The 23057-nt window shown below is 40.7% G+C and overlaps 2 protein-coding genes across 4 annotated transcripts in view; both read right to left on the bottom strand.

Moving 5' to 3' along the window:
- LOC121925521 (protein WWC3-like) overlaps window positions 1-23057 on the bottom strand; it is a 529629-nt gene that overhangs the window by 396872 nt on the left and 109700 nt on the right. The gene's annotated exons all lie outside the window — the stretch shown is intronic.
- The window catches only part of CLCN4 (chloride voltage-gated channel 4), a 50917-nt gene that overhangs the window by 10789 nt on the left and 17071 nt on the right, over window positions 1-23057 (bottom strand). For both annotated transcript variants that reach the window (XM_042457762.1, XM_042457763.1), the window contains exons 4-9: window positions 20653-20840; window positions 17767-17889; window positions 17263-17469; window positions 17082-17162; window positions 15502-16047; window positions 4887-5073 (exon numbers count right to left, since the gene is read on the bottom strand). In XM_042457762.1, the coding sequence (XP_042313696.1) occupies window positions 4887-5073; window positions 15502-16047; window positions 17082-17162; window positions 17263-17469; window positions 17767-17889; window positions 20653-20840 (1332 nt within the window). The remainder of the gene's footprint in view (window positions 1-4886; window positions 5074-15501; window positions 16048-17081; window positions 17163-17262; window positions 17470-17766; window positions 17890-20652; window positions 20841-23057) is intronic.

Genomic DNA, 23057 nt, shown 5'->3' on the forward strand with positions numbered 1-23057 from the left:
TAAAATGAAATTAGAGTCAAGCAAAGTCTAAATAAGTGATACACAAATTTGGGGGGGCTATCACCCACTTTCCTTTTTGGCCACAGCCCTAGTCCCCCCTCCCACGCACACATATTTTTGATATTAAGTCTACAGTTCTTCATGTAGTCATGCTGGCCGCATGACCATGGAATCGTCTCTGATGATACTGCTTCCCTCGGTTTAGTAATGGAGATGAGTACCACCCCCTACAGTTGTACATGACTAGACAATCTGTCAAGGAAAACCCTTTAGCTTTACCTTTTCAACTGCAAATTGAAAACAATCAATCTTAGTTGCAGCTCCCTTTGAACCCACTTACCTTTGGAGCAGCAACCAAGCAGCTGGCTGACCAGTGACCAAGAAGCTTCTTGCTTGTGTCAGCCTTGCAGCTAAGGCCAGCTCAGGCAAGAGGCTTCTTGGTTGCTGTTTGACTGGCTGCTCAGTCAACTGCTTGTTTTACACCCTGTCATCCTGGAAGAAGCAACTGAGTGCTGGCTGAGCAGTGACTAGGAAACCTCTCACCCATGCCCGCTATGCAACAAAGTCCAGTGAGGACAAGAGGCCTCTTGGTTGTTGCTCAGACAGCTGCTCAGTTACTGCCCCCAGGGTGACCAGGTGCACAGGAGAAACTTCTCCCTAGGGAGAAGGAACTCTCAGTCCTTCATTGGGGCAGAGAAGGGCACAGCCAGTGTGTGTGTGTGTGTGTGTGTGTGTGTGTGTGTGTGTGTTGGGGGGGGGACTTACAGAGGTAACATGCTCTGGACTGGAGACTGGTGTAGGCCAGAAAGGGAAAGATTTTAGCTACAGGAGCCGCTCCAAGACAAAGGATGTTTTCCAAGAATTGAGCACATACTCCTTTCTCACAGACATGTCTTCCCCCCCACAGCTTAAAGTATCCACTCCCACAAAAAATTGTTTCTTCTGCTACCTCTTCTCTCACCCCGTCTGATGAAAGAAAGCAGGAGCAGCAGTGCAACTCCAGCCTGCTAGCCAAGTCCCAGCAAAGGTCACAAAGCTTAAGCAGGGTCCCAAATTTGAAAGCTCCTTTTTGCCATTACTTCTCCCCCACCACCATGTGCTCTAACTCTTTGCTCCAGTCTGTCACAAAATGGTGCCACTCTGAACCACTGTGCCCAAGCCTCACACAAGTTTCTCACTGCCATTACTAGCAAAAGAGGAGTGAACTCATATGGGCAGGCTAAGAGCAGGAGAATCCACCACACAAAATGATCAGCAAGGCTGTGTGGTGGTTTTCTGGTGACCCTGAAAAGACGTTTAATGTTATCCTCATCCCCACCATAGTCCTAAAGGCCCTTGATTCCCCTTGTCTTTCCTGCACACCAATATTTTGACTGAAGAGTCCCTTGCCAGCTCCCTTTTTCCTTATCGCCCCCCTACTGCTCCCTTCCCCCCTCACTGCCCCCCCTGGATCCTTCCATGACCCCCAAAGGGGTATACCATCCATTTTGGGAATCACTAATCTAAATACCCCTCTCCCAAGTTTGGACTAGCTATTTTCAGCTTTTGCAGGGGGTAGGGTGGGGAGCAGCATTCTGAAATACTAAAACTTCTTTGCAGGAGCCCAGGTGAGTTTCTACAGTACAAGCTGGAGGCTGTATGTGTGTGCTAAGAACTATAAGGACATAAGGAACAATGGCCTGGTACACACCACCAGGAAGCAACGTCCTGGCAGCGATAGTAGGGCTCGGAACTGCGCACCAACTGCATGGTCCCAAGCCCTACTACATGTGGGTGGTGCCATAATTACACAGCACCGCCCACATGAGGGGCGTGTCTATGACGTGTGGGCATCTGAGTGCCGTCATAGGGGTGTGTTGCAGCCCTTATGATGGCACAAAAAAGGAGCTGCTCTAGGCGGCTCCTTTTTTGCTGTGCATCAGTACCACACCATTTGGTTGCTGCAGTAATGCTGTGCAGCAAGCAAGGGCAGTGTTTTTCCACCCGTCTGTCTCGGCCCATTAACTACTTTTCATGCAAACTTTACATCTACTTATTTGATGGGCAAATAATAAATCTATAATAAAGCTATCACATTCAATACTACTGAAATGAAGTTTTGCAACTATGCAGTTCCTTGAATCAAACTAGAAATTTTGGAATTTAGTAACTGAGCAAAAACTTGTTTAGAATATTTTTCAGAATATCAGTGTCAACAGATTTGTGGTGCAGATAGGGAAAGGGTGCCTGACTACCCCAGGGATGGATGGTTAGTCCTCCTGGCGAAATCTTAGGGGAATTCTAGCCCTTCTTGTCTTCCCTCTCAATTTTGGTAAAATCATTCAGTTTTTAATTTTAAAAGTAAAGTATGCACTGTCTGAAGAATTTTTGAAAATGTTCAGTGTGTTTTAAAAAATGAGTATATGGATGCTTATTTAGAAGTAAGCACTGCTAAATTCACTCAAGCTTATACTGGGATAACTATGCTGTGACATGTGCATGCTTAAAAATATGCTAAAGAGGCAGAGCTTTTTGTCAGGATTAACTGGAAGCTAGGAACTGTTATAACTAAAATACAGCCAGTCTCATCCTTCCCTCTCGTTGGAGACTTTAACACAATCATTTTTAAAACTATGTTAACACACTGTGCCCTAGATCCATGGGCTAAAAGTATAGATATTCTTGCTTGGCATTGAAAACCAGATAGTATCTGGCATCATCTCAGGATAATATGATTTTATGGCACACAGCTTGCTGTGCAATTCATTCTGCATTATGGCATTATTCTGTATTACAAACCTTGAACTATGAGATTGACTTGCTTCTTCCTCCAGCAGCCTGTATGACACACATATTGTGTGTGTTTAAAGCAGGAGTGGGAATCATATTTCTATCCAGATGTTGTTGAAATGTAACTCCCATCATTTCTTACCACTGACTCTGCTAGCAAAAGCTGGTAGAACTTACAGTTCAACTATAATTGGAGGACTGTATGAATCACAGGGAGGGGGAAATAAATGCATTCTTTTAAAATTGTGTTACATGTTCACTAAACTATGTAAAGCTCAGTTAACAAAATTTCACAGTTTAAATAAACTGATTAGCTACATTGATAAATGGATACAATATTGTTCCACTATCATGATGGGATGAGAGCTAGCATGTTGTAGTGGATTGAGTGTTTGACTTGGATGCTGGGACTGAATCTACATGAGGGCTGTGTTCTATTTCCACTGAGTAGTAGCTTGCCCTGGTTTGACCCCTGGGCTGTCACACACATTTTAATCCAAACATAAATCAGTTGGGGGGGGGGGGCACATGGCATCCCCATCATGTAATGACAACAGTACAAGGGGGTGTTTCTGTGATATGCATGTGTTCCCCATATTGGTTTATCTGCGGGGGGGGGGGGGTGTTCATGCTATGCCTGTGCATGTTTGCTTAATCAAATAGACTTTCTCTGCTTTCTGTCATTCTGGCCACCCACCTGCAAAACCACTGCATTGGGTGCACACATGAACAGTCACGTCAGTCCTTAGATGTATTGTCTCTGCCAACTCTAATTTGCTGCCTCATTTTTAAAATTTAATTCTCAGGAAAGTAGGTGCAGTATTGATGCAAGTGGTGCAATCTTATGCAAGTCTACAGAGACATAAATCCTACTGAATTCAATAGTGCTTACTCCCCAGAAAGTGTTTTATAGTGCTTGTCCCATGAGACTCCCCCTCCCCAGTCATCTTACTCAAAAGGACATCTGAAGGCAAGCAAATATGCAAAGGTCAAACATTCAAATCTTCACATATGTATAGAGTGCAAAGGGGGAAATGGTGGTTTCAGCTCTTCATAGGAGAACAAGAGCCCGGAAGTCACATCTCTGGAGACTCCATGCCAACCAACCACCAGCCAGTCACCACCTACCAACCTGACCCTACCTTCATATCACCACCCACCACCCAATTCCATCTCAACCCCATTTTAAGGGTGAAAGCATATATCTTTTTTTTAAAAAAGGCTGTTTCCAAAAACAGCAGAGTAAGGAAGTGTTTTCATACTGGAATGAGAAGAACATTGTGTGTTCCAACAGGACTGAGACTGAGGTAAGATTGCATTATTTCAGTCATGGAAACAAGTCACAGTCTCTCAGCCTTTAAAAAAGACAGTGGCAAACCTCTTCTAAATAAACCTCGCCCCAAAAACCCTACAAGATTCCTGTAAATCAGGAGTTGGTTTGAATGCATGTAACAACAAATTATGATGGGACTGCATGTCACAACTGAGTAGTAGAAAAAAGTGTCTAGCTGCCATGCTTGGTCACAAGTTCTGAAATCTTGGAAATTACTTGTTACTGAATTAGTTACCTGTTGTAGGATGGAATAATCAAAGAGCTTGTAAACAACATATTTTGAACTCCAACTTCAACAATTATTTGTCCAGCATAACTAGTTGGGATTTTGGGAGTTGTCATAGAAACTTCAGCCAAACTCTCTAACAGTAGCTTTATTTTTGGTAATCTATGACCTTATTGAATACATTCATTTTAAAAAAGCAGAGATGCTAAAAGTGGTTAATACCACTTCATAGAGTAATCTAAGGTTTGGTACAGACAGGCACGTTCCAGCGATATTAGGGCTCGATAATGTCACAGGTGTGCATGCCCACCCACACAGCGGGCACCACAGCTGCAGAGCTGTGGCACCACATACAGACACCTGTCAGCAGAAGCAGCACCATAGGGCTGCGTTGCAGCTCTTATGACGGCACAAAAGAAGGGTGGTGTTTCACTACCCACATGTACTGGTTCTATGTAATATAATATAAAGTAAAGTAATCTAAGCTGCAGTAACTATATCAAGTTAGTAATGTATTTAAATAGACATCACAACAACAATGAATATCATATACTTTACCTAAACAGGCTGCAGCTCCCACCATGGCATAAAGTCCTGGGGTAACACAATCAGCTCCTGGTCTACACCAGTTTCTGAAGATGATCCAGTCATGGTGATGGTAGGCCAACTGCTCCACTCCTATTCCGACTATTCTACCAGCTATAGCTCCTACAGCCATACTGGGTATAAAGAGGCCTGAAGGGATCTCAAATAATATCAAAACAAGGGGAAAGTGAGTTTCTTCAAAAGGCCATATCACATGAAGACAATGTCAAATATTTTCTTAAACATACTATTTAATGATTGATCATTTCCAACCACTATCGATGCAATACCAATTATTTCAAACAACTACCTAGATCTGTGAGAGTCGGTGTGGTGTAATGGTCTGAGTACTGGTCTAGGACCCCAGAAGACTAGAGTTCAAGTCCCCACTTGGCCATGGAAATCTACTGGGTGACTCTGGGCAAGTTGCACTCTCTCAGCCTTTGAAGAAAGCAAAGGCACACCCCCCTTAACAAATTCTGCCAAGAAAACCCCATGATAGATACACCTTAGGGTTGCTGTAAATCAGAAACAACTGGAAGACGCACAACAAAACCTACATCTGTGTCTCTTGTCACAACATGTTGAGTACCTTTTAAATAAGAAAAACCTTCCACAATAGGCTAGGCTGACCCCTTCCTAGAAGTCAAAGACATTCTTGTTTAATCAAGTTTTTAATGACTGATTGTTTGCAGGGAGCTTCTTTATAGGGTAAGTAGGTGCTTTAACTTTTGCATGTTTTAAACTTTTCTACCATTGGCCCTCTGTATCCACGGATTTTTTTAATCCATGGATTCAAACATCCATGGCTTTAAAATATTCAAAACAAATATAAATTCCAAATAGCAAACCTTGATTTTGCCATTTTATACAAAGGACACCATTCTACTATCCTAAACTATTTGTATTTAATGGGACATAAGCATCCATGAATGGTGGTATCCACAGCAGATCCTGGAACAAATATATGCTTAATGTATGGTTTTTAAAAAGATGGTATGTTTTAATCTTATTAGTATGTTTTAGCTAATATTATTTCATTGGTTTGCACGCCGTCTTGGATTCCACACTGGGAGAAAGGTGGCCTATGAATGGAACAGATAAACAAACAAATAAATAATAAATATTTGGCTTTCTGCCAAGGAGCTCCAGGCTGAAACCATCACTAGAGCAAAGAGCAGTTGCTTGGGCCCTTCAATGGCTGAGGGCAGGAGCTGGTCTTCTCTTGAAAACAAGAGAAAAGAATCCAGAAGCAGTTTGGGTAGCACAATGAGCAACATTGTGTGGTTGACAATCTATGATGTCTCTCAGTCAGAGATACCAGAGAAGGATTAGACAGACAGAATAGTCTTCTAGAATGTAACGTTTCTGAGGGGTTGTGCACATGGATGGGAAAGGCCAGGTTGGGGGCAAAGTCAGAGCATAGCATCCATATGATGCATGGCGCAGCTCTGCCACTGTGCATCACGCCACATGGCACTCCTCTGGCGTGGCTTTTGCATGACACAGCACCGAAGGAGTGCCACAAAGCCACAATGCCACAGCTATCACACCCATTGCAGGCTATTGTGCCCTTTTTGCATCCTTCAAAGGCCAGATCAGGGCCACAGCATGCAGTTGCCCCGATCTGGCTATAAAAGGAGCGGGCCTGCACAGCCCCTGAATACAGTTTTTGTACCTATTCATCTGCATGTTGCAAAAATCAAAAACAAACCCATGTCATATATACATTCATTTTAATATCTGTGTATTCTGCTGGTTGCAACAATTTAGTGGACGTTTGCAACAACAGCTGATGGTCTGAACAGATCTAAAGTGTGAACTTTTATGTTATAAGAAAATACATACTTTGTCCTACTATACACATTTAGGAGACAAGAACTGCATTGCAAAATCTAGAGAAGTATACGATGTGAAGGGTAACTGCATTCCATCCCAATGTAAAGAAAGAAAGCAAGACGTTTATTATCATTTAGCAATTTGTCATTATAGACAGTTAAAAGTAGGTCGCCACATAAAGATGCAGCATATGAAATTTTGAAACATTCCTACATAGTTCCCTTATGCTTTCAGACTTTGGTATTTTCTTGTTTTTAAGACTTATTTATCCACTAAGATGTATTTATCCAAATTCTAAAAATAACTACATATTGCAATTAAGATTTCCATGAAAATGTTTTAGCTTTATCTAATGTCATGTATTAATTGCCTCTGACTTTATTCCTCAACACATATTTAGAAAACATTTTTGAATTTTTAAGATTCAAAATATGCATGCATTTTTCTCTGCTCCTTGGTAGAATCTGATCATGATTTATGTATTATGGGCAAGAAGAATATATCATCATCTGCTTAAAACATCTAAAAATGAAGCCGTGTCATTTGGTGTACTTTACAACTCTATTACCACCCGTTTCTCTATAATTTAGATTGGATTTGAATTACATGTCAAACACAGGATAAAAATGTTAACAAGGAGCCTGAGTTTTCACAGGTGAAATCAGGCAGTTCATTCCTGCATCCCTGCTTGTCAAGAGCTTCATGAATTACTGCCTTCCTTGCCTGAAGTGCAATCAACCCACCAAGTCACTAAAGCAATAACAGGGAGAAGGTGAAATGAAAACATCAGTCACTCCAGCTGCCCACTCAATCTTGGAAAGGGATACATTGCATATTTTAAAATAAATTTGATTCTCAAGCAGAGTCCCTATGCCTATCCACGGCCAAAAAAAGTGTGTAGTTCTGAAGAATTTGTGTAACATCAAACTTTGCACCCCCCTTTTAATGTGGAGTCCAGATGAAACGGAAAAGATGAAGTGACACTCTCAATTGCTGCGAGAAACTTAAACTTACACAAAACAGCAATATTATGGGAATGGTAAAAAAAAAATTGAGCTTTGAATGTTTTGAAGGCCACATGACTTAGAACTTTGCACTGATGAAATGCAATTGCACAAATTGCTAACTCAGGCAAGGGAAACCATAAGACCTTGAATATAATCTAACCCACAAGAGATAGCCCCTTCCCAAGGGCCACCTCCTGCTACATGGAGATTCCCCCATACATTGGTGTCCATCCCAACTGGGCAGGGGGAACCAGGCAGGGAATCACATTGTTATGTTTGATCACTGACTGCAGATAACAGCCAGATTCTCTTTCCTGATAAAAAGATAACTTAGGGGCTGTGCAGACAGCACTTAAGGAGCGGCCTCTAGCTGCTTCTTTTATAGCCAGATTTGGCCCTCAGCAACTGCACACCACAGCCCCAATCTGGCCTTTCCAGGGCATGATAGGCATGGTGCTGCAGTTTTACAGCGATCCTTTGGCATTGTGTCATGCGGATGCAGCACCAGGTGAGTGCCGTGACACTGCACATCATGCAGTGTGGAACAGCAGGCGGCATCACACTGCCCTGGGGGTGACGCCGGGGAGTGCATTGTGTAGATGTTACATCCTGACTCAACCCCCAACCTGGCTCTGCCAGTCTGCACAGGGCCTTAGACTGGCTTTGCTTGCCCTGTATCTCCCCGATGCAGGAAGGCTTAGGACTGGCAAGGCCATCCTAACTGAATCACTGGATACAGGGGCACTATGTAGGGCCTTTCCCTCCGTGGTAAACATGCATTTAGCTGAAATTAAATTTTAAAAATGCATATTTTGTACATAAATAAATATAACTTTGTGCATTTCTTGAAGATCTGCAGACTCAGGTTAAAATGAGAAGAAATCTGCAATTGAAAACATGTAAAACTGACATGGCTCAGAAATAAACAGGTTAGATCATCACTGATGGGTAGAGTCTAGATGTTGCTTCCCCATATCTTTTTCCCACAATATTCCAAGGCTAGAGGACATATCTGGTACAATAATATCTTGTAGTAACAGCTGTTCTCCATCTGAATCCTGACATTCCTGTTGTCTCTTTAAGTTCTGAAGCACTGAATATCCTTAAATGAAGCCATAGAGAAACAGTTCTCATAATGCTACTGGTAGATATAAATTCAACCACAAAGATGCCTTGTGTGGTTATTAGAACAGGTGCAGAGAAGTGAAATTTAAATCTGCTTTCTTGTCTCACATTTCCAGTAAAATGTAATATATCAAGGGAGAACTTGTGTATCTGCTGTGCAAGAATGTTTTTTTCCACAGCTCAATTAAACACAGCCCATGACCAATAAAACCATAAAAGCTGATTCTTCCAACCAAACAGGATATACTTTTTCTTTTACTTCTTCTACCCTGGCTTTTTCTTAACTTGTGAGACACCCACAGTTAATTGAAATAAAAAAGCAGAATTATATGGCACCTTCATGACACATTGTCTTATGTAGCTTTTTCTTTTATCACTCCTAATATAGCAAATTGAGCTAGTGAATAATAACAGGACTTCAAAACAGGGCCACCAACGAAATGGAGGGAGGTTTCTACAGGTCCAATCTGATCCATATCCCTGCTGGGCAGACACTGTAACCACATTTAACAGAACACAGTTACAGAACCTTCTTCTAATCTTTGTGCCCAATATACCGAGGTCTTATTTTCCATTGTCCAGCAACACGAGTGGGACAGACTCACATTCCCATCCTTACTTGCATATTAGAGAGAGAGAGAGAGAGAGTGTGTGTGTGTGTGTACAAGACATATGATTTGGATGGTCAGTGACAGAACCATTGTATTTGTGACTTTATGTAGAGAATGTTAAGCTTAATACACAGGCTTGTGAAATTTCAAATACATTAAAATAAGTAGTTTATCCTAAATTATATTTAGAAAGCTATTTTAATTTATTTATACTACAGTATATTCAGATTAAATTCAACAGCACATTCATTAAATAAAAACAACTTTCAAGAATTCCTTTCCCTCCTTAGAAATGTTCCAACCCTATGCTCAAAGGAAGGAACTGTATTCAACACAAAGTCAATAAACAAGAAAAGAGAATATATATTGAACTTTGATATTAACAAGGTCCAGTTCCTTAAACAGCTCATTACCAGGTTACCTAAAGGTTTGGGTCTTCCCCATATGAACATTCTTGGTGCTCTAAGATCAGCTTTGGAAACATTTCTTATCAACTCACCTGAGATCAATTGGGCTGGTGCATATAAAAGTTAGGACTTTTTAAATAGTGACTCTGTAGTTGTGAAATTATTTTCCAGGCATAGATAGATAGATAGATAGACAGACAGACAGACAGACATTTAATTACATGCTTTTAATGGGCCTTTTAGACAGAGGATTGTTTTTATACTTTGTTTTTAATAATTGTTACTGGAATTGTTTGTAATTGCATTTGTATCTGTATTGTTGTATTATATACCCTGATGTAATCCCGCTTCGATCCATCGGGAGAAGCCGGAAAATACAAATTAAAAAAAAATTATTATTAAAGATCTATGCATCTTTAGTTCTTATTCTGTACTTATTCATATGAGTTAGTAATATATCTTTAGCTCTTATTGTATTCTTACTGGTATGAACTGGTGTTTAAATAGTGGTACATGCTTAGCTTTATGTTGCCTTAAATAGTTGCATATTGACTGCTACCATCATTTTCATGGTTGTTTGATACAACTACTTTTAATATTATATATTTAGACTGCATAGAATTTTAATTTCAATATACAGTTGGCCCTCGGTAACCACGGAAAATCCATTTTGGACCCACCCCCCGCAGATACCAAAAACCACAGATGCTCAAGTTCCCTTGCCCCCAATGGTGGCACATGCCTGAGGTTGCACTGCCATTGGGGCAAAGGGGTGGGTGGGTGGACATGCTGGGTGGAGGAAGGTCAACATAGAACTCCCAGCGGGCCAACGGGAGGGCAGTGGCAAGCACAGGAAGGGGGAGGCCCAACCTCTGTGCTCCCCTCCAGGTGACAGTGCACCTTGGAAGCCACCTCCTTGCTCCTCCTCACACTCCAGTGGTGGTGGCAGCAATCTTCTAGATCCTCCTCCCAGCACAGCACTCCTCAGAAGGGAGGAAGAAAGAAGGAAGGATGGCAACCCTGCCCACTATCCTCGTTGCCACCCTTGGTGACCCCCTCCTTGGCCTCCTGATGATTTTTTCCACCAAGGTTGGTCTCCTTGCTTTCCAGCCAAAGGTGCTGCCCTCTTCAGGGGAGCAACAGGAGGCGGAGGAGGGTGTCACCAAGGGAGGAGGTGGCAGCGAGGGAGATGGGCAGGCTTGCCATCCTTCCTTCTTCCTTCCTCCCTTCTGAGGAGCTTTCTGCCAAGAGAATGACCCAGGAGGTCACTGCCACCACCGCCAGAGAGCAAGGATGAGCAGGGAGGTGGCTTCCTGGAGGGGAGCACAGAGGTTGGGCCTCCCCCTCCCTGTGCTCACTACTGCACTCCCATCAGCCTGCTGAGAGTCCTACATTGACCCCTCATCCACACAGCCCACCCACCCATCCCTTTGTCCCCATTGGTGATGCAGCCTCAGGCACATGCCGTCATCGGGGACAACACAGGCTTACCGTCCACGAATACTCAAATCTGCAGATGGCAAGTCCGCAGATACCAAGGGCCAGCAATATATGCTACTTCTTATAAATGCTGCCTTGTGGGGGGGGGGGGGGTAGGCAATCAACAAAAGCTTTAATTTATAAATAGCTAAATTCAGCCAAAACAGCTCTCAGGTATGAATGACTTTTTGAAATTATCCCAGAAATGTATGGCATATAATATGAGAATGTATGTTTTCCTGTGTATTTTTTTTTTCTGAAGGGAATACCATGAAAACTAGTCAGAGTTCAAAGTACTCATGGTTTTAATTTTTTTATTTTTATTTTTATTTTTTTTTTAGGACTGGAGGGTCTGAACAGAAAACATAAAGCCAACAACAGTGAGTGGACTTCCACAATCACTGAATGATCAGAGAGCCAGATGGCATTATTTCTATTATTCAAGCATGACTAATAATTGACTGCACACTTTTCCAAGTTGATGAGGATGCAGCTTTGAGTGAAAAACAAAGTAATGGAGGGGGGGACCTTCAAAAAGGGCAGCAGGGATGGAGCCATAATTATTTATATTTAAAAATTTGCAATAATATTTTCCTGAGACCTACTGTCAAGCACTTCAAGCATTCAGAGTCACTGTATTTAACTTCCCAGTCTGCCAAGACTTTCCGACTCCTGGACTCCACCCAAAAATAAAATTAAAATACTTCCAGTGTAGTTTTGCCAATGGCGTGACAAGCTGATTAGACTGCCATTGGTCAGTAATGTAACAGCTCCACTTCCTGTCAGCAGCTCATACATTCTCATTGCAGTCCAGGGATATTAGAAAAGTTTAAGCAGTTGGTAGAAGTGCCTAGAAAAGGGAGACACTGAGCCTCGCCAGAGTCCTGCCATCTCAAAAATTCCATCATTTCGATAAATGGAGGGGCCCTGGGTGGTTCATTTTACATTATTTGAGAGCATGCTTTTATGTCTGAGCTTTCCCTCATCACCTCAATCAAGAGGTACATAGAAAAGGGAAAAGCTTATGCTTGCCTTAATGCTTCCACAGTGAAGGGACATAGTTAAAGGACCCATTTTGCAAGCAGAAGGTTTCCAGCATCTGTACCTAGAACAAGGAATGAATCCTGCATGAAATCATAGAGAGATGCCACCTATTCCTGTCAACACTACTTGGCTAGAGGGATTTGTAATCTGGTTTGCTTTAGGAAAAGTTCCCATGTTGATAAATACTTTACATTTTGAGAATTCTGGAACTTTCTTTTTTATTTTCTCTTGATAGCTTGTTTTACAATTGTATTGTATGGTTTTATATTTTTATTATTCTTTCCTTTGTGTGCGTATGTACATATATTTTTGATTGTACACTTTTGGCAGGCTACACTATTTTTGGTGGTTTTACTTGTAAAGCACTACGTACATTGATGACACTCTATAAATAAATGATAATATTAATAAAAATTATTGGGCTGATTTGATTCCACAAAATATAACACTTAATAACCTACACTGAAATGCATCATGTAATAGAAAACAAGGAGAGTGACACAGTATATCTGTACCACATAGCTGTATTAGTTTGATACCACCTTAACAGCTATGGCTCCACCATCCATCCTGCAAACCCTTGGGTGGGAAGGTATTTAGAATTTTCTGCTAGACATCACTGGTGCTGTAGTTCAATGGAGTCAACTAGAATGCTTTAACAGAGAATTCTAAATCCCAGAATTGTATAAAATGGAATCCTAACAGTTAAAATTATCAAATTGTAAATAGTTATCAAACTGTTGTTTTTGTGTTGTGTTGTGTAGACATACTTGAAGAAGTGGATCCAAATGGGGAAAAAATCACTATACCAAATCTATACCCTCCCTCCATAACTGTCATCTTTCGGCCTGTGAGGGAGAGAATAGGCTGGCCCAGCATCATCAGGGGCTAGCCTGAAGATAGAGCGCCTTCCCTCCATAACTGTCATCTTTCGGCCAGTGAGGGAGAGAATAGGCTGGCCCAGCGTCATCAGGGGCCAGCCTGAAGATAGAGCGCCCTCCCTCCATAACTGTCTTCTTTCGGCCAGTGAGGGAGAGAACAGGCTGGCCCAGCGTCATCAGGGCCAGCCTGAAGATAGAGCGCCCTCCCTCCATAACTGTCATCTTTCGGCCGGTGAAGGAGAGAACAGGCTGGCCCAGCGTCATCAGGGCCAGCCTGAAAATAGAGAGCCCTCCCTCCATAACTGTCATCTTTCGGCCAATGAGAGAGAGAATAGGCTGGCCCAGTTCCACCAGGGCTAGCCTGAAGAAGAAGAGCCCTCCCTCCGGTCCATCTGCCTTGGTCCAGGCCTCAGAGGGAGAGAAGAATGCTGGACCTGATTCCCTCCCCCCCTCACCATTCCCTTCTCCTTTTGTGTCGTGTCTTTTAGATTGTAAGCCTGAGGGTAGGGAACTGTCTATTATCCCCTCTGTTGTAAACCGCTCGGATTCCCAGTGATTGGGCGGTATATAAATAAAACCTATTATTATTATTATTATTATTATTATTATTATTATTATTATTATTATTATTATTATTATATACAGTAGTAGTGTTTAAAGGCATAGCTTTTGTTAATCTTGATCAGTATGCAAAGGGATCAGATGGATCTGATGAAGCAGAGTTACAGTCTATGAAAGCTTATGCTACCAACTTCTTTCTCTCCATCTGCACGGGCCAAAAAGCACACTCCCCATTCTGGCATCATCCTGCATGCATGATACACATTCCAACCCTGGTTTTGATGTGAGCCACCCAGATGACGTCCAGCACATTCCACCAGAACTGGGTTATAACAGCCTTACAACAGGTTAAAAAAATATATCTATTCCTCTGGATCGTCCAGGAGGATTTGGAGCACTTTTCTCCATGGGCAGCCCACTGACCTGCCTAGCATGTCTGTCACTGCCTTGGGTCACTCAATCAAATGTCAGAATGAAGAGCTCAGCCATATGATCATCATTGTTCTGACCTAAGAAACAAGTGACCACTCTGGGTGGCTCAGTGGGATGCCTGTGCAGAGAGCTACCCCAGTACAAGAACAGAGGACCAGGTAACAGGGCAAGTTAGGACAGCTGAGGGACAGAATACTCCAGGCTGTCCCAGAGTACCCTGGCCAGTGGAGATAGGGCTTAGTCTCAAGGTGCTACAAGATCCTTTCAAATTCTATACCCTTAAGACTATGGCCAAAATTTTGTTGATGTGTTACACTGGCATAACTGGATGTGACAGGAAAATAAAGGACATAAATGCAGTGGCCATAAAGAAAGTACAGCACTAGATAAATAACTGCTCAGAGCCAAAATATTTTGTTTGCCTTCTGTGACTGCTGTGCAACCCTAGAAAACAGTACCAAGGGAATTCCAGCATCCATCCTTTATTCTTGATGCATTTCAAGACCAACTCTTTGTCGCAGAATAAAATTTAATAAAGAAATCCTTTAATCTACCATTCAGCAGAAACAATGACTGGAAAGAAATGTGTACATTTAGTTAATTCCAGGAGATTAGAATCAAATCTCCTTTTAGGGTTGCTCAAAAAGGACATCTGAAAGGCATCACCAGATTTCAGTTGCCATGATTTATTTGTTTGTTAAGTTGAATCCTTCAAAAACTGTTCCTCTCAGACTACACTGATACCTGCCTTACAGTGAGTCAAATCATCAGTTTATTTAGACCAGTATTGTTTGTGGCAGGGGTAGAAAACCACTGCCCTTCTAGATGTTTTGGACTTAAATCTCCAGAAGACCCAACAAGCATTGCCAATGGTATTCTGGGAGCTATAGTCCAGAATATCTAGAGGACTAAATGTTCCCAAAACACCTGATCTACATTGACTGGAGTGATTCACCAAGGCTTTAAATCAAAGCCTTTCCAGAGATCTTTTGGGTGCAAAGTCTGTGGTCTATCATTGAGTTTTCAACTCAGTACTCTTTCAGATATAACCAGCTTCATAGGGTGGAGGGTGGAGGGTGGAGGGTGGAGGGTGGGGGGTGGGGGGTGGAATATATGTGTGTGTTACATACCTGCTTTTAAATTAGAATCAAATTAGACTGCAACAAAATAAACATGATATACAATTCCACACTTCAACTTACCTTCATGCCAAAAGTAAATATTGTGATGATGATTTTGAAAACCAGAGCCAGGGCTAGCTGCCACATTGCCATGTATACTCCTATACCAGCTGGTCTGTCAGGAATATCATCCACAGGTCTAGTCATATTGGGGTCATTGATGTAGTCACAGAGCTGTGAGGACTCCAGAGCTCCACAGTCATTGAACAGTTCTGAGATGAGCTCACTGGTGCTCCTCCGAGTGTATGGGTTGGGATAGGCAATAATAGCAGTTATAGCTGTCACCGCAATGACCTCCAAGACAGGGTACTTCCCTAGTCTAGTGGTTTTACGTCTCCTGCACCATGCAATATTGCATCGGATAAAAAGTGTCCCCCACAAGCCTCCAAAAACTCCAAGCAGGATGAAGGGGAAAAGTTCAGCCATATACCAAGGTGTGTGATACTCCACGTAAAAAAGAACCAAGCGGCTGTTTCCAAATGGATTGATGGATCTCAGGGTAAAGGCTGCAACAAGGGCAGCAAAAAAGGATCTCCAGAGAGTCTTCAAGGGAAAATAATAACTCACCTGAGAGAAAATAGAAACAATCAATAACAACTGGAGCATGTCCAAGGATTATACCATGGAACATAAGCTACGGTAGATTTTAGAACACATCCATCTCCATTACTTCAAAAGGTATTCTCTTGAGATGTATGTGGGAAAGATGGACTGACACAAATCAATGTGTCAGTCCATCTATGTGTAGCTCACACTTAGACACAATGCTCATAGTAGTGGCATTGTGTGATACCAGCAGCTGCTCTATTTTTAAAATGCAGGTGTATAAGAGATAGTTGGAAGCTCATAGTTGTGTCATTCAGGACCATCCCAAGCCATTTTCTGCTGCCTTGAAAAAAATGCCAAATGGCATCCCCTACAACCTCAACCTCAGGTATTTGGGAACCTGAGACAGAAAATCCATGACTGCTTTCCCCAGTAATGCAAAAGAAAAACATAAAAAAAAAAGAAAAAAAAAAAAAAAAAAGGAAAGGAAAGGACATTTGATGTTTTCACTACATCTCATTTTGTGTGTATGTCACCTTCTGAGGACTTTGCCTCAGAGTTTAAAAGGGTACCTCTGAGTTTTCAGCTAAGAACTCCTGTTTATACAAACTGAAGATAAGGTAGCAAAGTGGTTTCTAGACTGTAGTGCTTCAGACCTCTGGTGTAGGCTAGCAGAGCAGTTCTTTTTTATAAAGAGCTCCCTGTGCAGATAAAACTTGTTAAAGAACAGAGACATAACTTACATTTTTGGGATATTTACATTGGTTGTTAAGGTGTCTCAAATGTAGACAATGTGGGATATAATTTATTTTGAATTTTGAATGAAATATCTATTCCTGACAGCCTAGTCTACTGAATCCAGTCACCTTTTCTCCCCCATTCATGCAAACCACCACTGCCACCTATAGTTTGAAATGAAACAATCCAGCAACAGCTGTGCTGTATCCTCATCCCTTTGTGTATCACAGGCTTGGCATTGCTCATCCCTTTTCCCACCAAGTGCATCATACAAAGAGGCACAGGAAACTTGTACAGTAAGGGAAGCTTCTCCTTACCTCTTCTAGACTGAAAAGGACACCACCGATTGGAGCTCCAAAGGCAACAGAGACACCTGCGGCAGCGGCAGCGGAAAGCACCTAGCATGGAAACATTGAGACACATGAGTCTAAAGAGTCTGTGGAAAATGCACACAGAATTTTATGAGGTGAGGTGTAGGAGCTGAGAAACTAACAGTACCTCTCTTCTCTTTCCCTCGTTTTTGCTGTACTTTGAGAAGAGGCTGCTGAAGAAGTTGCCACAGCAGCAGGCGACATGGACTAGAGGCCCTTCTTTGCCAAGGCTGAGTCCTGAAGACACCACCAGAACCAATGTCACTGTTTTGATTAAGAGGGTCCACTTGCCTAGATAGCCCCTAATGATGAAACCACTTAAGATGGTCTTTATCTGGAAGGCAGGAAGAACAACAGGGTTTGGCAGCTCTGGGTTTTGGAACACGGACAGGAATTTTGAAGAGGTCAGGTGTTTTTTTTTAAGGTTCATGCACTTTTAATGAGAAAGGCTCCTCAATTTTTAATTTAATTACATCTCCTTTAGCAGACATCCACCCCCTTTAAAAACAGAGCTTGGGAAAAATAGAACTTTTTTTGTACTCAGTTTCAGCCTGCTGCAAGGTAGAAAATTAATTCCATACACCCCAGTTTCGAAATACATGTCAATCCATACAGGCGAGAGAAAACTTACCTCTGGAATTCCAGAGCCACAGGCATAGGGAGCAAATACTCTGACAAGAGAGACAGCCAGGAAAGCAAACAGCAATGCCCACAAAATGTAAAGAAAATAATTCAGAATGTAAGCACTTGCACCCTAGGGGAGAAGGGGAAGAAAACCAAGAAAAAACAACCATTAAACCAATCCAGCAAGTGGCATGTTTCTGCTAGCGACTATATAAATAAAAGATGGTGTGAGGAAAGATCTCTTCATAGAGCTTAATAACAGGTCTATTGCAGCATATATTTCATCGTCTGTTTCTTCAGTATTAGGGATATTACAGATTCTGTGTTCACTTACATCAGAGTAAGTCCATCAAACTCACATGATAATCATCATAGAACAAGGCCTATATATTATTGACTTGGCATCTAAAGTAGGGCAATTCGTGCAAAAACATCCAGTGGAAAATATAAAGAAAATTTTATAACAAAAATCCATGGCACTCAACCATGTAAAAATAATGCAAATGATATTAAACAGATGCTGATCCACTGCAGGAGCTGGAATGGCACTGGGAAAATGTATGTTTACTGTTTCTATTCTTTTCCAGCTTCCCAAAAAATATACATATTATTTCCCCTGGATTTTTGCAAAACAGGGGAGTATAATTTAAGACCGGTATATAGGTAGGCAGGTAGGGATAACCTGAAGCATCCTTTTCTTTTAAAAAAAAAAAAGATCAACCCCCTCTTTATTTAAAAGGGTTGTTGTGTCTACGGATGAGCTAATGAAGCAGAAGAAGTAATGGGAAAGCAGAGAATGGAAGAAAGCAATGGGGGGGACACATCAAAATGGGTCTAAAGATTGGAAAAGTTGCTTTTTAGAACTGGAAGTCTTAAAATTCTCCAGACAAAGGGGGAAATTCTGGGACTGGCAATTCAAAAAAAGTAACCGTTGTAAGCTCTGGGAAGTGTCAACTCCTCTCAATCAACCTTTGTTTCAAATTGGCTGTAATCCCTTGCTGAGTCTATATGAAACCTCTAAAAGGATGCTGCTTGTATGCTAGTAAGAACTGTGTTTTGGGTAGATCCATTAGCCATTTCAATCTTCTGGAAGGTTTGATCCAAATATTAAATTGGTATCATTGCTGCAGGCATGATTTTTCTCCTGGTTTCACTCCTTTTCTTGGCAATTTACACAGAATGATTATTGATTGGGTGACTCTCCAACTTATTAATTTTGACAGCTGGATTTTGCTTATCCCAGCAAAAGAAAAGCTTTATGGCGTATCTGTTTTGACACTTATTGATTCAATGAGCAACTCTTATTGCTACAGCTGAAGAACATTTGTTTAAGTTTCCCTGTGAAAGTTTTCTTGTAGTGCTCTAAATAAGAGACAGCTATGACAATACTAGTTATTTCTTTACAGGATGGACTTTGTTTGCAAATCAAGGCTTACACTAGTGTGAACTGGGAATAGCCTCAGAGAAAAAAAGAGGACAGCTCTTGACTTTTTGAACTTTGTTTTTTAAATGTACCTGAGCTGTTTGATTCCAATTTATCCAAGTTTATCTTAGAGATAAACTTAAATTTGATAGGGAATTTCTGTGTCATGTCAACCGAAAAACATCCTAAGTATGATGGAACTGGTTTGAATATACATTCTCTCTTCTCTGAAAACAAATGTGTCAGGGTGCAGCAGAGTACATTCACTGAATCTAATGTCCTTCGCATCAGTCCTATTGAGATCAAACAAGAACTGTATTTGCTGCCTAGTAATAAAATTTCCCCCAAAAAATGATTCGATTGGCTTTCTCCATGGCTTTCATGTAAGGCATTTTTGATACTTTATCAGCCTAAACCACACGTACCCCATCCTTCCTGTGCAGAAAGCTGAGCATTCATGATACATTATTGTGTATTATTATTATGTGCCTGAGTATCAGGCTTTTGTGGTCCCAGATCAGAAGCTTACGCGTTTGTTTCCAGTTCACTAAAGTTTAGTGTTACATTCAACCCCTAAACTGTGGCTAATTTTAACTACAGTTTATTAAAACCAGTCACTTTTGTGAACTGTGGTTTAAACTTGATTTGTTTCAATAAATTATAGTGAAGAAAAACCAATTTCTTCAACTTCAAACTAATAAGCAACCAGCTGTAGCTAAACAAATCAACAAGAAACTTCTAAGACAAAAAAGACAATTAAAATAATTTTCACATATGTCAGAATTCATAAGTGCAGTATGATAAGAAGCACTGAAGCCATCAAATGGCACAAAACCAAAGAGTAAAATGGTGTTGCAAAAAGATCCAACTACATAATTCTTTAATTGCCAAATTCCATCAGCTATGACAAGCAGAATTTAACAGGTACAAAAAATAATAATAAAGTCTGAACAGGTTACCTCTGAGAAAGAGGCCTCCACGAATTATCAGCATGAAGTAGTTTAAGAATTATTCTTACAAACAATCATTCACAAAACTCACAGGAAAAAAATGTAATTTTTATGGTAGCAACTGAGAACTGAGATAAGCATAAAGTATCTACATATCTTCTACTTATATAGCTGAGAAAGGATATTTCAATAATGCTTATTTATTCTATCTGATACTACTTTTGTTGGCATCATTTCATAAGCTATTAAGAATTCTTTGCCAGAGAGCTGTAGTGCTTCATCAGGTAAAAATCCCAGGATTCCATGAGATCCAGCCATAGCGCTTAAAATAGTATCAAAGTGCCATGATTACATAGTGTGAAACATACCTTTAATGGGAAAGCTAGCACATTATCTTCCTTTCAGTGATTATTTCAGCAGTTCATATAGACAGGTTGCCTTCTGAGGTTAACAGAAAACATTTAAATGAGAGCTACATAGAAAAAACAGTGTGAGGAGTACTTGAAAAATGCAATCTTACCTCAGACTGATTAACGAGAAGTTCAGACCATTTTTGCCACTGAGGACATTTGTCCCTATCCTCAAAAGTAGTCTCATTAGATGTCCAACAACACTGCTCATGGCTATACCAAAATGCTGATAAACAGACACCTTCCTTCAAATCTGTCATCCAGTCCACAGCTAAATCTATAACTCCAGCTAATGTGCCTGGCAGGGGAGAAAAACAGGCATTCACAGAAGGGCACAAAATATATGTCTTAAGAAATAAGTGTTCAAAATTCAATTTCACAGAGGTGTCCCATAAATATGGGTCAGTCTATGAACAGGTGCCATCCACATTCCATATTCAGTCACCCTGTGGTGATCAAAATAAGAGCTTGCAACATCCCATTCTTAGAAATTATCTGCAATTCACAACTGCCTATCTGCAAAATTGTCTCATAGCCACAGGACACTTTCAAAGGCATGTATCTTTAGAACAAATGTTTGCAGGTTGCGAGAGACTTGGACAAATGGAAAGAAAAGAAGCATTACTTCTTTTTCTGTAGGATTTAGTGTGCAGTTTAATGTTTCTTCTTCAATGCCATCTTCTTTGCTTGGCTCACCACAGAGAATGTTTATAAGCAGCCATCTAATCACAACAAGCAGACACATTTATTTAGGCAAGGATATCTTTGCGACAAAAGCATGCATATATATATATATATATATATATATATATATATATATATATATATATATTAGAGACTGTTCCCTCAGCCAATAAAATCAATGAGGTCAACACTGGGGGTGGCACTACCCATGGAGATTTTATTTCATGATAAAATTTCCAGATGAACAAGCCAGCAGCATTCATATGTGACTGTTAATTTCAACATGCTGACCTCAAAATTGAGTGAATAATACATTTCAAGGATATTTATGATTTACCTAAATTATACAGATTAAAATATATATGGCTCTTAAACATTCTTACAAAAGATAATCCTTACAAAATTCGTTCCTCTCATTTTTACTTTATGCCACTGGTCTGACAGCTTTTCCAAACAACACAGTGCCACAGTGACACCAAGCGGTAGCTGATCAGAAGGTATATGTTGAATGTCAAAAATGGGGAAGCTATTAATGCTTGGTATAGGAGTTTGCCAAACAAATTTTCAGCCCTTGAGTTAAACTCACCTATGGGTACACATCAAGTACAGGCTTTTATGTTCATTGCCATACTGGGAACTGTTCTAAATTGGTGTTCAAGGAATGATCATAGTCCACGTAATGAGTAGGAACAATGTTTCATGCATCAAAGCTCTGTTTGCATATAACAGCCATTTTTGGATCAGGGGAAATGACTTTAATTTGGGAAATTTTCAGGTCCTTCCTTATATTGAAAAGCAATTAATCACAGTACTAGTATAATATAAATTGCCTTCTGATGGAAAGCAAGTTGGAATAACCACCATGATCAATACGCCTCTCTAACAAAGTATTCAGTCTTGCAGCAAGACACAGATAAATATTGTAATATTACAATGCTGTTTAATAACAACATTGATCTGTATTACATCACTAATACCAAGGCTTTATTTTCCTATGTACTTACACTTATTGCTACTTTATTAAACAAATCCAGTCATTTTCCCGAAATTATTAATAAGGTTGTCAGTTTATTTGTGTAGTTAGATATTTGTGTGTGTTTGCCTTTTTCTGTCTTCATGATTTTATCTAATATGCTCTGATCAGTAACAGCTAAATGTCCTGACTCAGCCTAGATTTAAAATAGAAGTGTTATAACTATCTTTATTCCTTTGCACATATATTGATCATTCTTAGATTCTTCTACCAGTAGGTATACCAGCACTCTAGCTGACTACTTTGTTGTTGTTAACTGCCAAGTTGACCTCAACTTATGACAGCCCTATGAATAAGAGAACCTCATCCCATTTCAAAAGAACAATGAAAACTAGCAAGACAGAAGCAGCTTCTGGTTTACCTTCCTGTACTTCCATTCTCCCTTCAGTGGGAGTTGGTGGTAAATGTATGGCTTTTGCCAAACAGATTTTTTTCAGCAGGACAAAAGCCATGCATTTACAACCATCTCCCTCAACAGTATAACAGATGTGCTTTCTAGGCATGTGGGTGGTATACCACAAGCCAATTCACTCACTGTCTTTCATCTTTCTTTTGAATTGTGATAAGGCGGGTACCAGTCACCCTATTTTCAACTGCCCTGTTCAGATCTTGTAAACTCATAGCTGTGGCTTCCTTGTTTGAGTCCATCCATCTGGAATGTGGTCTTCCTCTTTTCCTGTTGCTCTCTACCTTACTATGCCTTAGTGGGCATGAGAAAACAATCAGGTCTTTTCTCTGCAATTTCTCTGGATGCCTTTCTTCTGCTATGATCAATGGTTGCTGCCACACTGCAAGGGG

The sequence above is a fragment of the Sceloporus undulatus genome, chromosome 3, assembly GCF_019175285.1.
Source record: "Sceloporus undulatus isolate JIND9_A2432 ecotype Alabama chromosome 3, SceUnd_v1.1, whole genome shotgun sequence".
In the NCBI taxonomy this organism is placed as follows: Eukaryota; Metazoa; Chordata; class Lepidosauria; order Squamata; family Phrynosomatidae; genus Sceloporus; species Sceloporus undulatus.